The sequence below is a fragment of the Pezoporus wallicus genome, unplaced genomic scaffold (assembly GCF_028554395.1).
Source record: "Pezoporus wallicus isolate ANWC-B61680 ecotype Strahan unplaced genomic scaffold, APGP_CSIRO_Pwel_v1 contig_3489, whole genome shotgun sequence".
Taxonomy (NCBI): Eukaryota; Metazoa; Chordata; class Aves; order Psittaciformes; family Psittacidae; genus Pezoporus; species Pezoporus wallicus.
Window position 1 is genome coordinate 425233 of NW_026635093.1, and position 15200 is coordinate 440432.

At 38.5% G+C, this 15200-nt stretch overlaps 1 protein-coding gene and 2 long non-coding RNA genes across 15 annotated transcripts in view; 1 reads left to right on the plus strand and 2 right to left on the minus strand.

Moving 5' to 3' along the window:
• COL11A1 (collagen type XI alpha 1 chain) overlaps positions 1–15200 on the plus strand; it is a 456680-nt gene that overhangs the window by 391881 nt on the left and 49599 nt on the right. For all 13 annotated transcript variants that reach the window (XM_057401629.1, XM_057401639.1, XM_057401646.1 and 10 more), the window contains 9 exons: positions 1300–1344; positions 1464–1517; positions 1613–1657; positions 4198–4251; positions 4675–4728; positions 6993–7046; positions 8517–8624; positions 9900–9989; positions 10259–10312. In XM_057401629.1, the coding sequence (XP_057257612.1) occupies positions 1300–1344; positions 1464–1517; positions 1613–1657; positions 4198–4251; positions 4675–4728; positions 6993–7046; positions 8517–8624; positions 9900–9989; positions 10259–10312 (558 nt within the window). The remainder of the gene's footprint in view (positions 1–1299; positions 1345–1463; positions 1518–1612; positions 1658–4197; positions 4252–4674; positions 4729–6992; positions 7047–8516; positions 8625–9899; positions 9990–10258; positions 10313–15200) is intronic.
• The window catches only part of LOC130595405 (uncharacterized), a 112919-nt gene continuing 108041 nt past the window's right edge, over positions 10323–15200 (minus strand). The window contains exon 3 of the long non-coding RNA XR_008971313.1: positions 10323–10702. This is a non-coding gene — a long non-coding RNA (uncharacterized LOC130595405). The remainder of the gene's footprint in view (positions 10703–15200) is intronic.
• Positions 10802–11611, minus strand: LOC130595419 (uncharacterized). The gene is made up of 2 exons (XR_008971317.1): positions 11380–11611; positions 10802–11340 (listed from the first exon to the last, which is right to left on the minus strand). It is a non-coding gene; the product is annotated as an uncharacterized LOC130595419 (long non-coding RNA).

A 15200-nucleotide genomic window follows, 5' to 3' on the forward strand; every position in this document is an offset into this window, starting at 1 on the left:
AATTGTGCTTGTATTAATTTAGTTAAGATAAAGATATGTTGTTATGGACAGACGCAAGCAATAAATCGATACTCATTTCATCCATGTTGGGAAAAATGAGACATGGCTGTTAATAAACATACCAGATTGGAAAACAAAGCAAAACAATATCAAAGAGCAGACTTCAAATTATAAAAATGTGATTATATTGGTTTGTTATCAGGCCTTTATAAAGCTTTCAATTCAGCTAGGGTACTAACCACATAATTAATAGAATTTAACTACATGTATACTTACATGTAGTAAGTGTAGCTTACATAAGTGGTAAGTATAAGCTGCTCATCAATGATAAAATAATTCTGTAATGAGAATCAGGTGTTATTATTAATCTTGCCTAAAGGGTATCATTGTGTTTTATGCTACCACACATAGCAATACTAGGAAGGACACTAATTGTCCCTGAGAAGTTCACAAGCTGTGTAGCATTCTAAGAACAGCACATAATACTAATTTTGATAAGTGTAATAAAATCAATAGAAACCCTCCCTGCACACCCACACACATGAAAACCCTCAAGAAAACTGGTGTGTGCATTTAATTGATTTCAAATAAAAGCAAGCTTTATGCTAACACATCTGTGCTGATTTTCTGTTGCTGTCATGTTTACCTCAGAGATCAGAAAGCAGAAGTCACTAGGTTCCTTCTTCTATCCAAGGAATACTCTCTTGAATTTTAAACTTCTTTGCATTAAAATACACAGCAATACTAATGCGGAGTGTAAGGAAAGAAATGTGTTGGATTTGATTAGGAGATACATTGAAACAAAAAATTAAGGGCTGGTAATCTTGCAAGCTCTGTATCTCTGTACAAGTTCTGTATCTCTGTGCAGAATCCTGGTAGGTATTATAGTCCCTATTTCAGTTATAAAAAAAGGGAGGCTTCCCCTTTATTTTCTCCATGGAGCTGACCGTGAGAACCTGGGAACTTTTTCTTTAAGGCTACTCCATTAGAAATGATGCCCAATCCTTTAGGGGACTGTGCTTGTTGCATGCCATCTTCATTACTATTTTAACATAGTTTAAAATGTTCTAATGACAGAATCTGACTCTGAGACAAATTTAGTACATTTAGCTACAAGTCCCAGTGAAATCAGAAAGATAATCTTTTTTATTGAGGACTGTAAATTGAAATTCAAAGTAGATCCTTAAAATAACATTTAACCCTAAGGGAGTTGCACTTTGCCTCCACTTCAGTAAGAAAAAAAAAACCTTTATTTCACAAATACAGTGTCTGCTAAGATGATTTCTGTGAACTTTGCAGGGTTTACATGGCAAACCAGGCCCCAGAGGACAGCGAGGACCAACAGTATGTACTTTCACTTTGCTTTCCAATATTAATTGCCTCCACTAAACTGTGAAGAATTATTCTGATTTGATTATAGTATCCAGTAGTTATCAGCAAGTGCATCTCTGTTAAATTGACAGGGTCCAAGAGGCTCAAGAGGTCCTAGAGGTCCCACTGGCAAACCAGGTCCTAAGGTAATTGTCAAGCACCCTGTATAGATTGGCTACAGCCTGTTTATTTTAAATAAAATAGAGGTCTAATCTTTGAACATGTTGTCTTTCCTTTCTAGGGTACTGCAGGCAATGATGGTCCTCCTGGCCCACCAGGTGAAAGGGTATGTGAAAGCTATTTATGTACATGTTGTTCTTTCCACTAACTAGGAGCGTGATTTGAGGAGGGGGTGTTGTTTTATTTTTAGTTCTCCCTCACATGTCTTTGCCCTTCTTTGACCAGAGTAACCAGAAGTAACAAAACAATTCAAATGATGCTTTTCAGAAAGCTATGAGCTGAAGTTTGCTGAAAGCTTCTTTCATCTGTAGCTCAGTTTTGTACCTAGAGGACACAGAGAATATACATGCACTTTCTGTTTATACTCATGCACTTCATATATATCCATGCAAATTTCAGTTGTACTTACCAGCTTCTGCTCTTACGAATGCCCCATTTGCTGCAGCTTGTTTATGGGATTTGCAAGTGACTCAGGCCACCTCCAGAACCTTCTTTGTTGAAGCGCCTGATCTTTTTCCGTTCTGATCAGCTGAGAATTCCCTTCAACTTAATTTCTGCATGCTTGAGAAATCTTACTGTGCTTGCTAAAATAAAATTTTCTGCTTGCTAGTATCTTACCAATCAGTAACCAAATCCAGTATACAGTCGGCCCATTACATAGCAGTATATAGAAAAACAATATTAATAAATCAGATTTGTAATAGCAGCACTTGAAAACCAACTCAGCTATTTTAAGAGGACATGCTTTCTGCCAAAGTATTTTGTAAAGCTTAAGAGACATTTCTTCTGTAGTCTTGTTTCATTAAAGTGCTAACCTATTTCATGTAGAGAATCTATAAATACTTCCTCAGCACCCACCCCCAAGTTCTAGTGTTCTCCACAAGTCTTACTCTTCAGGAGGGGCCTCCTTTTGCATTTTCCCCTGCTCCCTAATGTCAATGTGTTACACTCTTTCCTTGCTGAATGTGTGTATGCTTGGTATAAAAAGACTGGCAGAACAACAGCAAAGTGGTTTTGCTAGAATGACTTAGCAAATTGAAAAGGGAAAAATTAGTATAGGATCAGACCACATGGTTTGATTGTGTGGTTTACTGAAGATAGGAACATTCATGCAACTAATAAGAGCATGGCATGAGTGTGTTCTGGAAATCTCAAATTTTCACTTTGTGTGTCTGAAAAAAAAATTTGGTTAATTTTGTGTTGTTTCTTCTTAGCAGTTGTGAGTAGTAATGAAAAAAGTTTTCACTTACTAAAAACCTTTAATGTTTTTACGTCCTTTATTCCTGAAGCAGAATGTTGCTTAACTGTCCAAGAGACCTGGTTAGTGATCAGGACAGTGATTCCTGGAGTAAGGAGGAGAAGTAGTGTAGAACAGAAGGGAAGTTGCAAACTGGAAGACTGGACTGTAGCCAGTATATATGGAAGGCAACACTCCAAGGGATGTTGCAGTGAGAAGCTGAAAGTACTTCTATATCAAGCAGAAGACAGTGTACTAAGTGGAACATGAACAGCAGGATGAAGTGGAAAGTTTGGATGAAACAGGGATGATTTGACAAGTAGAAACAGACACAGGGGGAGGAAAGAGATTCAATTCAATTCAATTCAGTTCAATTGGGGATTCAAAAGAAGAATGAGTTAACTAGGATGGTGGATGTAAAGAACTAGGCATAGTCCAAGAAAGGAACTATAGGCTGTTTTACACTGTGGAGGAACATCAGAGATACTCTACCAGAAGGTCAGTAGCAGAGCCCCAAGAAGGGAGGAGTTTGTGACAGCTCCAAGAGGTTATGAGGAAGCGAAATTGTGTGGAGACTGAAAACAGTGAGCAGATCAATCTAAGATGAAGGCATCCCTGGAGAGAAATTGATTAGATCAAAGAGATGAAGAACCTCAGAGCATCACATCTCGTATCACTTGTGTAATATAAGTGTGAGGTGTTTATTTGCTTCCCAGTAGGGGTGAGTGTCAGCCAAAAAATAAAACACTCATTTCTACTCCACTGAGACTATTTCTGCTACCAGATATATAAGTATTAAATAATCCGTACCCTTAAAATGAAATTTGATGACAAAAAAGAAAATGTGATTTTGATAACATGCTGGTAGTGTTCTAGTGTTTTTTTTCACTTTTCCCTCACTTTATCTGTCAGTCCAGTGACTTGAAATCTGCAAGCCATATTGTGAATAAAAAAATGCAGATCTTTTCCTTAAAAAGCTTCAAGATGTGAGGGTCAGTACAGTTGGAATTTATGAGAAAAAAGTGCAACTAACAGTAAAACATAGAAAACAACGTTTTTTACTCACAGTTGATTTCTACTCTATTATGCACAGTTTCAAGGTGTAGATGCAGAAATACATTTTCTTTTTCCTTACTGCATTCCTATTCAGGCAGTATTGCTTTCAAGAAATCCTTTTGGGGGGAAATCTCGTATTGCTTTTTCAGGCAATTAAATGTCTATGTGAATTGTTGCTACCAGTATTTATCTCACAGTGGAGCTGAGGCTTTGTACTTACAACCAGACATTATCTACAGAGTTCATAGATTTTATAACTGAAGTGCATATATTTTATCATCTAAGCAAACTTTTTAATCCAGTGGCATAAAAACCTGATTAAAACTTCACTTGTTTTGTTACATTTATACTAGGGACCACAAGGGCCTCAAGGACCTGTTGGATTCCCCGGACCAAAGGGACCTCCAGTAAGTATCTTTTTAATGAACTATGTGCAACAGTAGGAACATTATTTTTCTTTCAGTGTTTCTGAAGTGAATATTAGAAGATTTATGTAAGGGGTGGTTTATGTATAGATTACAAATATGCTTATTGAGCTATAGAGCTAACACAAGAAGTCATTAAGCAAAGAAAAATATAAGTTTAGGTTCTTCCCATGGTTTCTGAATTTACCGAAATCCATTTTGAACATGCATGCATCAAGGAGGACACAAAGAAAATGTATGATTAAAATTACAGTTAGCTGATGTAGGAGCAGTTGAACTGTACTGAAGACTAGTCTAGAAAAAAAAACAAAACCAAGATCAGAGGTTCTTACAGCTAATTCCATGCTTTTTTTTTTTCTGAATTAGAGATGGCTAATAAATGATTTATGTATCCTACAATTTCAGGGTCCACCTGGAAAAGACGGCTTGCCTGGGCATCCAGGGCAGCGGGGTGAAACTGTAAGTGAATTTACTCTACTCTGTTAGTGTTGTAAACCTCCAAAGGTCATAATTGTGTGATCAAAACTAAAGAAACAGAGCCAACAGAGAAAAGGGGAAGAGGCAGGAACTGTAGTTTTCTTATGGTTGGTAGGTTAGCCGTGACATAACTTTATTTTAGTTTCCATGCTACAAGAGTGAGCTTTTTCTTTGCTATGCCTGGTTAGGAGCATCACAATGAACTTAAATAGTCAATAAAAGTCAAATAGATTAATACTGAGATCTCAATTTTAATAAAGATTTGTCAGGTAATTACTATGTGATACTTTTCTCACTGAATGCTGTGTAACATAAATCATAAAGTAACAAAATAACCAAAAGGCTTATCAGTTGTAAGCAGCTAGAAGACTCAAAAGCTAACACCTATGGAAAGTAGGATCAGGAATGATTCAACCTATGACAAGAAACTTCAATTTTAAAACTATATCTTATGTAATCCCCTTAAGAATCACAATGAGGAAATTCTGGCATCAAAATGGAAAGATTTACATGTAACAGTTTTAATGGAATTATTTAAAAAGACTCTCTACTTCCATAATGCCAAAACCTTACTCATACAGTATTGAAATAAAATACAGTTCTTGGATTTTTCAGAGCTGGAGAAGCCGTAAATGAATTTAGAGATAAATTTTCTCAGCATGTTGACTGTGTTTTGAGTTCTAACTTCACTGGAAATCTGTTAGTGACTGCTGCGTCACTAAAACCTGCATGAGACATTAATGTAAATTTTTTAATGCTGAATAATTTAGATGAACCCGTGGGATGTTCAGGTCATCTTGAGTATTTGCTGCTGAAATCTCCTTTGCTTATTACTACTTTTACAAATCTGAATCTGTAGGGGTAATAAGCTGGTGACATAAGAGAAAGCTAAGTACTAAAACCATCATTAACATCAAGAATCATTGAATGTACTTCAAAGTAGCAATTCATTATGCAAATCTGGAAATAGCAGATCTTCTCAAGATACTTTCAGGACATGAGTAATACTCAACATTCCTTTGTCTTTCCTTACAGCAGGCTTTGGAAGAAGCTTTGACTGAGTAAAGGAAGGGACACACGAATGATTCCATCTGTATTGGTTCTGATTTTCAGACATTAGAGCAAAGGGGTACTTTTGTATTTGTTTTTAGTTTGGATCATTTCAGAGGTGTGAGAAAGAGTGCCTAAAACAGTTATTTGCCAGACTGAACCAGGATAACGTCTGGCTAGCAGCAAGAGGAGAATCAGATTGGGGAAGGTTAGAAAAAGCTTAAACCGCATCTGGTGTAATGAGGCAGCTGTCATTGAGACTGCCCAGAGGATTGCTGAGCAGGGCCCAATGTTTGTAAGGAATATGGGCCAGATGACACCTTTTATTACATAGGTGAGCAGAGTAGGAGGCAGATAGAGGCTGTTAGGCACGGTATACTACATGGAACCCCAGCTGTGATACAGCAGGGAATGCACTCTCCTAACTTGAAGCAGCAACACACTTCCAGTATTTGAAAGAAATAATTTAGCATGTTTCAAAGGTACATTAAACAGTACTATCAAGTGAGGTAGTCACTCAGCTTATTGACAAGTTTTGGACTGAAGTCAGGAGCCACTGATGAGAAAATACAAATTCTATAAAATTGGCCAGTGTGGTGAAAAACTGTCCCCAAAACATTACATTTCTCCTCTCTGCTTCCCAGTTTTTGTCATCGTATCAGTTTCTCATTAACTTGATTCTTTTTTGCGGCACTCATGCTGCTTTTTTTCCCATATCTGTATAATCTTCATCTTCATCTCTGTTTCTTTTCATTTTCTTTCTGTCTAACCTCCCCTTTATCTTTAATGCCTCTCCAATTTAATCCACCGTCTGTGTCTTTCCTTAAAAAGAATTTGTATGTCTGGCTTTATGACTCATAATGTGTAAATGTACAAATGGATTTTCAGCTGTCTTTTAGCAGCATCATTTATGCATTCAGACTCACCTCATCAAGTTCACCTATAGATATCTGTAAAATTGACAGGATTTTTTACTTTTGTGTCACCTCAGACAGATTCAGACTGATAGAGATAAGAAAGATTAATCAGTGTTTCACTTCAAAAAATACACAAGAACAAATAATTTCTCATTGTTACATTCTGAAGAGAAGGATTGTGTGATGTGGAATTTCTCTTTTTCCTATTCAACACAGACAAGAATTATTCTCTTCTATATCTTGTCCTTGGTAATGTAGTGTTTTGTAATTATTTCACAGGGTTTTCAAGGAAAAACTGGTCCTCCTGGTCCTGGTGGTGTTGTTGGGCCTCAGGTACATCATTCAATTTCATAGTAACTTAACAAGTCCAACGTTTAATGGTTATATTATGGCTAAGGCAGTTGCTACTTGTGTATTAAAAGAACTATATTGATGGTTGTATTAACTTTTGTAACAAATGCTGCATAAAAATTTTAGAAAGGTGTACTTAATAATCTTCAGTGATTCCATGAAATATACAAATGATGCGGTTACCTTTCCACCTCCATTTTGTATTTTTTTTTCATGAGAACTCAAGGAGGCAGAGTTGTCTACCATGAAATAGTTTAGAAAGAAGAAAATGACATGTTCACGTAGCATGAGCAGCGGGTCAAAGGACGTGATCCTGCCCCTTTACTCTGCTCTCGTGAGACCCCATTTGCAGCACTGTGTGCAGTTCTGGTGTCATCAACGTAAGAAGGACAAGATGCTGTTGGAGGAAGTCCAGAGGAGGCCATGAGGATGGTCATGGGCTGGAGCACATCCTGTATGAAGACAGGCTGAAAACACTGGGGCTGTTCAGCCTGGAGAAGAGAAGCTGCGTGGAGACCTCAGAGCAGCTTCCAGTGTCTGAAGGGGGCTACAAGGATGCTGGAGAGGGACTCTTCATCAGGGACTGTAGCGATAGGACAAGGGGTGATGGGCTCAAACTGAAACAGGGAAAGTTCAGGTCAGATCTAAGGAAGAAGTTCTTTACTGCAAGGGTGGTGAAGCACTAGAACGGGTTGCCCCCAAAGAAGTAGTAAATGCTCCATCCCTGGCATTGTTCAAGGCAGGGTTGGACAGAGCCCTGGGTGACATTAGTCTAGTGTGATGTGTCCCTGCCCATGGCAGGGCATTGGAACTAAATGATCTTAAGGTCTTTTACAACTCAAACCAATCTATGATTTTATGATTCTCTGTGACTTTCTTGTCAGAGGCCAAACTTCAGTCACTTTTAGATTGTGGATGGATTCACTGTCAAAACTGCATTATTTGTAATAAAATCAAGCATTTGGATTGCATGAGCTTTTTTAGGTAATTTTTTTTTTAGTGAAAATTTTCAGTTAGTGAATCTGAAGAGATAACTTTCAACATTTCCACATTCCAATTCATATTACTCAGAAAAACAACAGTACAGATAGTGTTTCAAGACAAGCATAGTGCTTTTCCTTCCTGTGTCCTTTTTGTAACCTCCCCCTATACATGGATGCACACTGTGTTTTACGGCTTCATTGCTTAAGGAGCAAGGATGGCATTTTACTCTTTGGAAGCTGTACAGATGTGTCTGCAGGCAGAATGCAGTTCAAGGTTTATTTTATAGGACAAAGATACTTTGTAAGTCAGCTTTGCCTAGAGGGAAGGGTGAGGAATGTATGCTAACCAATGGTAATACTATTTTGTAACGGATACTCGTAGCAGCTGAATGTTAAGAATCTGCTCCTCCCCACCTTCCACCCCCAAGACATGCATTACCTTGAGATGACTTTTTACTTTTGTGCTTAGGGTCCTACTGGTGAGACTGGCCCAATTGGTGAAAGAGGTCATCCAGGTCCTCCTGGTCCACCAGGTGAACAAGGCCTCCCAGGTGCTGCAGGAAAAGAAGGTGCTAAGGTATGATGTTGCTTTGGGAAACAAATTGGAAGGGACAGGTAAATTGCTGACAGTCTCATATTTTAAATCATCCTGCAGAACATGCAGAATAAAATCAGAACATACAGTATAATATCACAGTTGGTACATTTCACCTAGAGAGATTTTGAAGACTGGAGAATTCCAGTTTTGAAGCTGTGTCTGCTTACACTGAAATAATGAGAATTCCCTTGAGCCAATAATATGTATTTTTGTCATAAAAAAACAGTTTACGTATATGTCAAGGTTTAATTCCAGCTGGCAACTTAAGCCCATCACACAGGGATGGGGGAGACAATCAGAAGAGTAAAAGTGAAAAAACTCACAGCTTGAGGTAAAGACAGTTTAATAAGTAAAGCAAAAGCCATGCACACAAGCAAAGCAAAACAAGGAATTAATTCACTTCTTCGTAATGACAGGCAGGTGTTCAGCCATCCCCAGGAAAGCAGGGCTCCATCATGCATAACTTGAGAAGGAAAATGCCATAACATGCCACATCCCCTCCTTCCTTCTTCCCCCAGCTTTATATGCTGAGCATGATACCATACGGTATGGAATATCCCTTGGGTCAGTTGGGGTCAGCTGTGTCCTCTCCCAGCTCCTTGTGCATCCATCAGCCTGCTTGCTTGTGGCAGGTGTGTGAAGTAGAAAAGGCTTTGGCTCTGTCTAAGCACTGCAGTAAGGGAAAGACCCCTGTGTTTGCAACACTGTTTTCAGCACAAATCCAAACCACAGCCCCATACAAGCTGCCATGAAAAAAAAAAAACAGGTATCCATCCAAAAGCAGCCCACTATGCATGGTAATGTAGTAGAAATACATAGTAATGACATGTTCATACTAAGGCATTGTTGTGGACATTGTAATTTAAAGTAGGAGGTTTACTACTAGCTAAAAGGCAAATTTAACCCCTTACTGTTCGGCCACCATTGTGGCACAAGACAAATGCTGCTTATCTTAGTTGTTACGTAGTAATTTTTAATCTTATATTTTTAGTGAGCATTGTCAATTTTTAATGAATGTATCTTTAAACATATTTTTATGGATTGCGGTGATTGTCACTATTTATATTGTATAACTAATACTGTATTTTTAATTTAACCATAGTGACAGACTATTGTATTGGGTGAATTGGTGCAGGCATAATCTTTTTTGTCATTACTATAACTAGGATCTGGTATTTCATTTTCATCATTCATTTAATGACTAATATAAGCATTTTAAACATTCTTTTAATCAAAATGTAATATGTTTCTAAGGGTGACCCAGGCCCTCAAGGCATTCCTGGGAAAGATGGACCAGCAGGTCTTCGCGGTTTCCCTGGAGAGAGAGGCCTTCCAGGTGCTCAGGTATGATGTAAGCTAGAACAATTGACATGATGTTTCTAAATACAAGAAATCAATGGATTAACTCTTTATTTTCATGGAATATAATAGGAGAACAAACATCAAGCATCCCACATTGTTAAGTATCATTGGCTATATAAGTAAAAAAACATTTATTCAGTTTCTTGTCTTTGGATTTCTACATTCTTCTATTTATGTATTGCAGAAATAACCCTTGAACTTTCCAGTGTGAGAGAAAAGCTTTTTTTTCCCCCTTTTTTTCATTTTTTTAGGGTCCAGCTGGTTTGAAAGGAGGGGAAGGCCCACAAGGCCCACCTGGTCCACTTGTAAGTAAACATAATAACTTTATGGAAATAGAAACAGTATTATGTAGTAACCTTTTTTCTTCTTTACATGCTGTGCTGTTTTCATCAACACAGTCTGTAAACCAGCAGATAGATGTAATTTGAAGTGATCAATAATTATTTTCTACTAGTTACACACTAACAAACATTCAAGGAGTGTGAAGGTTATGAACTTCTGAAGCCTTCTGCTAGCAGGAGGTATGGGATTTATTTGTTGCTCAGTACTTGGCACTAACTCCTTATTGAGATGAAAGAGGTCTTCCATAGTGGAAAATCTATGGATAGTCAGTAGTGGATTCATGCTGTTGTGGTGGGTTTACTTGACTGCACACCAGGTGCCGACCAAGCTGCTCTACCAGTTCCTCTTCTTACCTGGATGGGAGGAGAAAGTATACAACAAAAGGCTCATGAGTTAAGATAAAGACAGGGAGATCGCTCAGCAATTACCCTTACAGGCAAAACAGACTCGACTTGGGGAAATGAATTTAACTTATTACTGATCAAGTCAGAGGAGGAGAATGAGAAATAAAAACAGATCTTAAAAACATCATCCCCACACCCCTCCCTTCTTCCCAGGCTGAACTTTGTTCCCAAATTCTCCATTTCTTCCCCCAAAATGGCACAGGGGGACAAGGAATGGGGGTTGTGTTCAACACACATTCTGTCTGCTGTTCCTTTCTTCTCATGCTCTTCCCCTGCTCCAGAATGGGATGACACCCACAGCAGACAGTCTTCCAGGAACTTCTCCCACAGGGGTCCTTCCCATGTGCTGCAGTTCTTCATGATCTGTTCCAGTGTGGGTCCCTTCCACAGGGTGCAGCCCTTGAGTAACAGACTGCTCCAGCATGGTTTCCGTGTGGGGTCACAGCTCCTGCCAGCAAGCCTGCTCCAGTATGGGCTCCTTTGCCCGCAGGGCCACAGGACAAGGGTAATCCAGGAGCTTCCTCCAAAACAGGCTTCCCACTGGGTCATAGCCTCCTTTGGGCACCAGCCTGCTCTGGCATGGGGTCCTCCATGGGCTGCAGATGGATGCCTGCTCCCTTGTTAACCTCCATGGGCTGCAGGTGGATATCATCTCCCTTGTAACCTCCCCAGGCTGCAGATGGATACCCACTCCACAATTAACCTCCATGAGCTGCAGGGGGACAGCCTGACTCTCCATGGTCTTTGCCCACAGTCTGCAGGGAATTTCTGCTCTGGTGCTTCCTCCCCGCTTTCTTCACTCGCCTTGGTGTCTGCAGGGTTGTATGTCTCACACATTCTCACTCTTCTCTCTGATTGCAATTGGTCTTGCCCAATCTTTCTTTTTTTCCCTTCTTCTTAACTATGTTATCCCAGAGGCACTGATAGGGTTGGCCTTGGCCAGCAGCTGGTCCATCTCGGAGCCAGCTGGCATTGACCATTGGTATTGGACACAGGGGAAGCTTATCGCATCTTCTCACAGAAGTCACCCTTGCAGCCCTTCCTCCCACCCCTCAAATCTTGCCACATAAACCCAATATGTCTTTGTTCCTTTGTGAAGTGCAGTTCACGTATGCAGTTGACCCGCATAATGTTAAAAAATACTGCTGGTGTTGTGCAGTTGCATAAGCTAGCTTTTAAATATGTGCATCCACTACATTTGCATCCTTACTACTGCATCTAATATTTGGAACCATATACCGGCCTATGTGTAAGGTTTGATTCTTTTTAACTCATTGTGAAACAGATTGGTTTTGTTTAGATTTGGATAGCCAAACTTTCCAGCCATAAAGAATAAAACTGATAAATATTCTCCTCTTCTTTAGTAATTTCTGGATGATTGGGAAATGTCACCCAGCCTATTTCTTTCCACCACTGTTTTACAGTTTCTTACTTATTTGATATCTTAAAAAAAAAAAGCAAACCAAAAAAACCAACAAAAAACAATCCCAAAAAAGTTTGAAGACAGTCCTCTCAGAATCTGTTGAGATTGTTCACTCAGAGTTTGGAGATCTCAACATATTTAAAGAAGAGAACAGATCTTAATCCTGTTTTGAAGTGCTTTAAATTTGGTACAGAGAATGACTTGGGGATGATTATTTTTGCCAGAGCAAAAAGTTTAGATTCTGCAGTAAAAGGGAGAAATTGTAGAGCAAGCTTAAGAATTTTGGTAAAGTATAATGAGCACTGTAAAAAAAAAATATCTTATTTTGGAAAATAGTAACATGCAACTCGAAATCTTCCATAGAAATCCGTGGGAAAATAGATCATGCAAGAATATAAGAATGGCTTATTAACAATATCATTTCATGAATTTGAAAAGAAATGATGCATTATACGATTGCTTTAGAGTTTTAGAAGATATGATGATCAAAACCATCCATTGCTTTCAAGACTTTATCTTGACTATACTTCCTGAGTGAAGCATACTTATAGTAAGGATCAGTGAAACCATTAAAAGTTATGTTTGCTTGGCTAATAACAGCTATGTAAAATCATGTCATTCAGTAATATTCCCTCTCAGTACTTTAAGCTCAACATAGGCATAAAAATGTATTTGCCACCTTTTTGTAGTTACGGTTTTTTCTTTCTGATTATGATGGAAAAGCAGTGATATGCACTCATTCCTCAAAACAGTAAATTATTCTCCCTTGGACGGTGTGACTAGGCATTTCCTAGATGGTCATGTGCTCAAGAGTTTTTTTACATTTAGGTTCTTGTTTCTTGTTTCAACTTTTATTTATACCTCTGCTGCCTTTTTCACTTCAGTTTCTGATAGTCATCTGCTGGAAGTATTTGAAGTAGGGTATGCTTAAGTTGCCTGTTCTCTGTTGTGATTTTTTTATGCAAGTTTTACAAGGATGCACTGGTATTCAAAACATGGTACAGTTATTCCCAAATGTCAATTGTGTAGATTTTGACAGTCATCTTGTCAACTTATTTCTTTCATTCAGTGCAGTTGTAGTAAAAAAAAATATCAGCACAGCTATTCCCGTTAGACAAAAAAGTGATGCAATTCTGTGTATTTCAACAGTAAAGCTCTCTTCCATCCCTGCGAATCATATTGAGATAGGAATGCATGAAATGAGGAAGAAAAACCCAAACCATAGTATAAGGTTCTTGGTTTTGGATTTTTTTCTACACTATTGGAAAAGATCTGCTGTAGCGCACTTTTAAGCTTTACTTCTTTATTTCTTAATACTTGGTAGTCAAATTCTTAAAATTAATTATTTAATTCATAATGCCTTTAAGCTGTTATTCTTTAAATTGAGAACTTGCATTTTTGCTTTACAGTTCTCCTTAACACCATGCAGTATGTATACATTCCTGAAAGGCACTAAAATAGGGTATCTGGGAATGGAATGGGATGGGGTGGAATGGAATGGAATGGAATGGAATGGAATGGAATGGAATGGAATGGAATGGAATGGAATGGAATGGAAGCTAGCTGGGAGACCATGCCACCCCATCTGTTAGAAGAAAAGATGAATCAAAATCAAGAAAGCATAGACCAGAACAATTTCTTCAATCTAAAGGTCATGTCTGGATTTTTTGAAGGAGGCCTTAAGGCTGTACCGACCTCTCAAGCAGATAGTTCAGGTGCAGTGAACCATAACTCTTCTGAGCATGCACAAACCAGACAGCACAAATGTACTTGACATCAAGTGTACTTGACATTTAACACACCCCGCTTTTCCAGGCAGGATGCCTACATAGTAGTTGTACCACTACTATCACAGTTTGTCATTAATATGCATCACATAAGTTTGTGAGGTGTTTCTGAATTTAAATTCAGATGGTCCACGTTTTTTGAATTCTGTAATGGGGTGTGTATAGTTTGGTATTTTAGTTCAAAACATGAGAGCCTTTTTGAGGTGAATGTCTCAATCATCCCCATTTACCATCCTTTGGTTCAGATCATGGAGGTCTCTTGGAGCTCATGATCAGTATTCCATTAATGAGAAACTAAATGGAAGAGAAATTCCAGGATCACTTCTAATACCCACTAGATAATGGGAGTTCAGTGCCAGACAAGTTATTTGCAGTATAGTCCAGAAATACAGAGTATGGATGTCAGGAGCCCAGTACCAACAGCTTCTTCACTTTATAAGGCCATTGCTGTTGGGGTCACAGTTCCTGCTAAGGTAAACATAGTCATAGAAAGGTTCACTTAGGAAGCTCAGAATTTTTTGCATACTGTTCTCCCAGTCTTTGAGAAATAGATGTAGTGATAGCAGGAATTTGAAGGGTAAACAGTTCATTGTTTTTGAAGTATACCTTGAGTTCACTATAGCACAAGCAGTGCCCCTTGAGCCACAAAGAGCACCAAGCTGCCCTGTGAGTACTCCAGAAGTCTTCAGTAGGATTTGTTTCCTATTTCATCTTTAATTACTAACTTGTTATATTGAAATTGTTTTTCAGACCAAAAAAGGTGCAGAGATGCCCTTCATACTGGGTTTCTGTGCATCTGTGAGGACAACAATTAAACCACAATAGCTTGGGGTTCTTTCACGGTATCTCATAGCAGACCGTGAGCATCAAATAGTCCTAAAATATTTTCCCATCTATTTTTAGCCAACAGAGGATAGACACAGGAGTGTCATTATAATGGAGTCTTCATTTGCCATTTATTTATAATAGGAAAAGAACTCATGCCATTGGATCATTTTCCTCCAATTCTCTGTCAATACCAATTGCTTCTAACTAGCATATATAGCCAATTACAAGCTTTTTTGGCTAATGCATGCATCTGCAAGCATACCAAACAAATGACCGCTCCAAATACTGTGCATGCCAATTACTGTGTTTAGAGGAATTTGAACAAAAGAAGGAGATGCATGAATGTACTACAAAGCAATGGGGGTTTTTTTTGGTTTCATTTTGGTGGTTTGTTTTTTTTTGTGTGTGT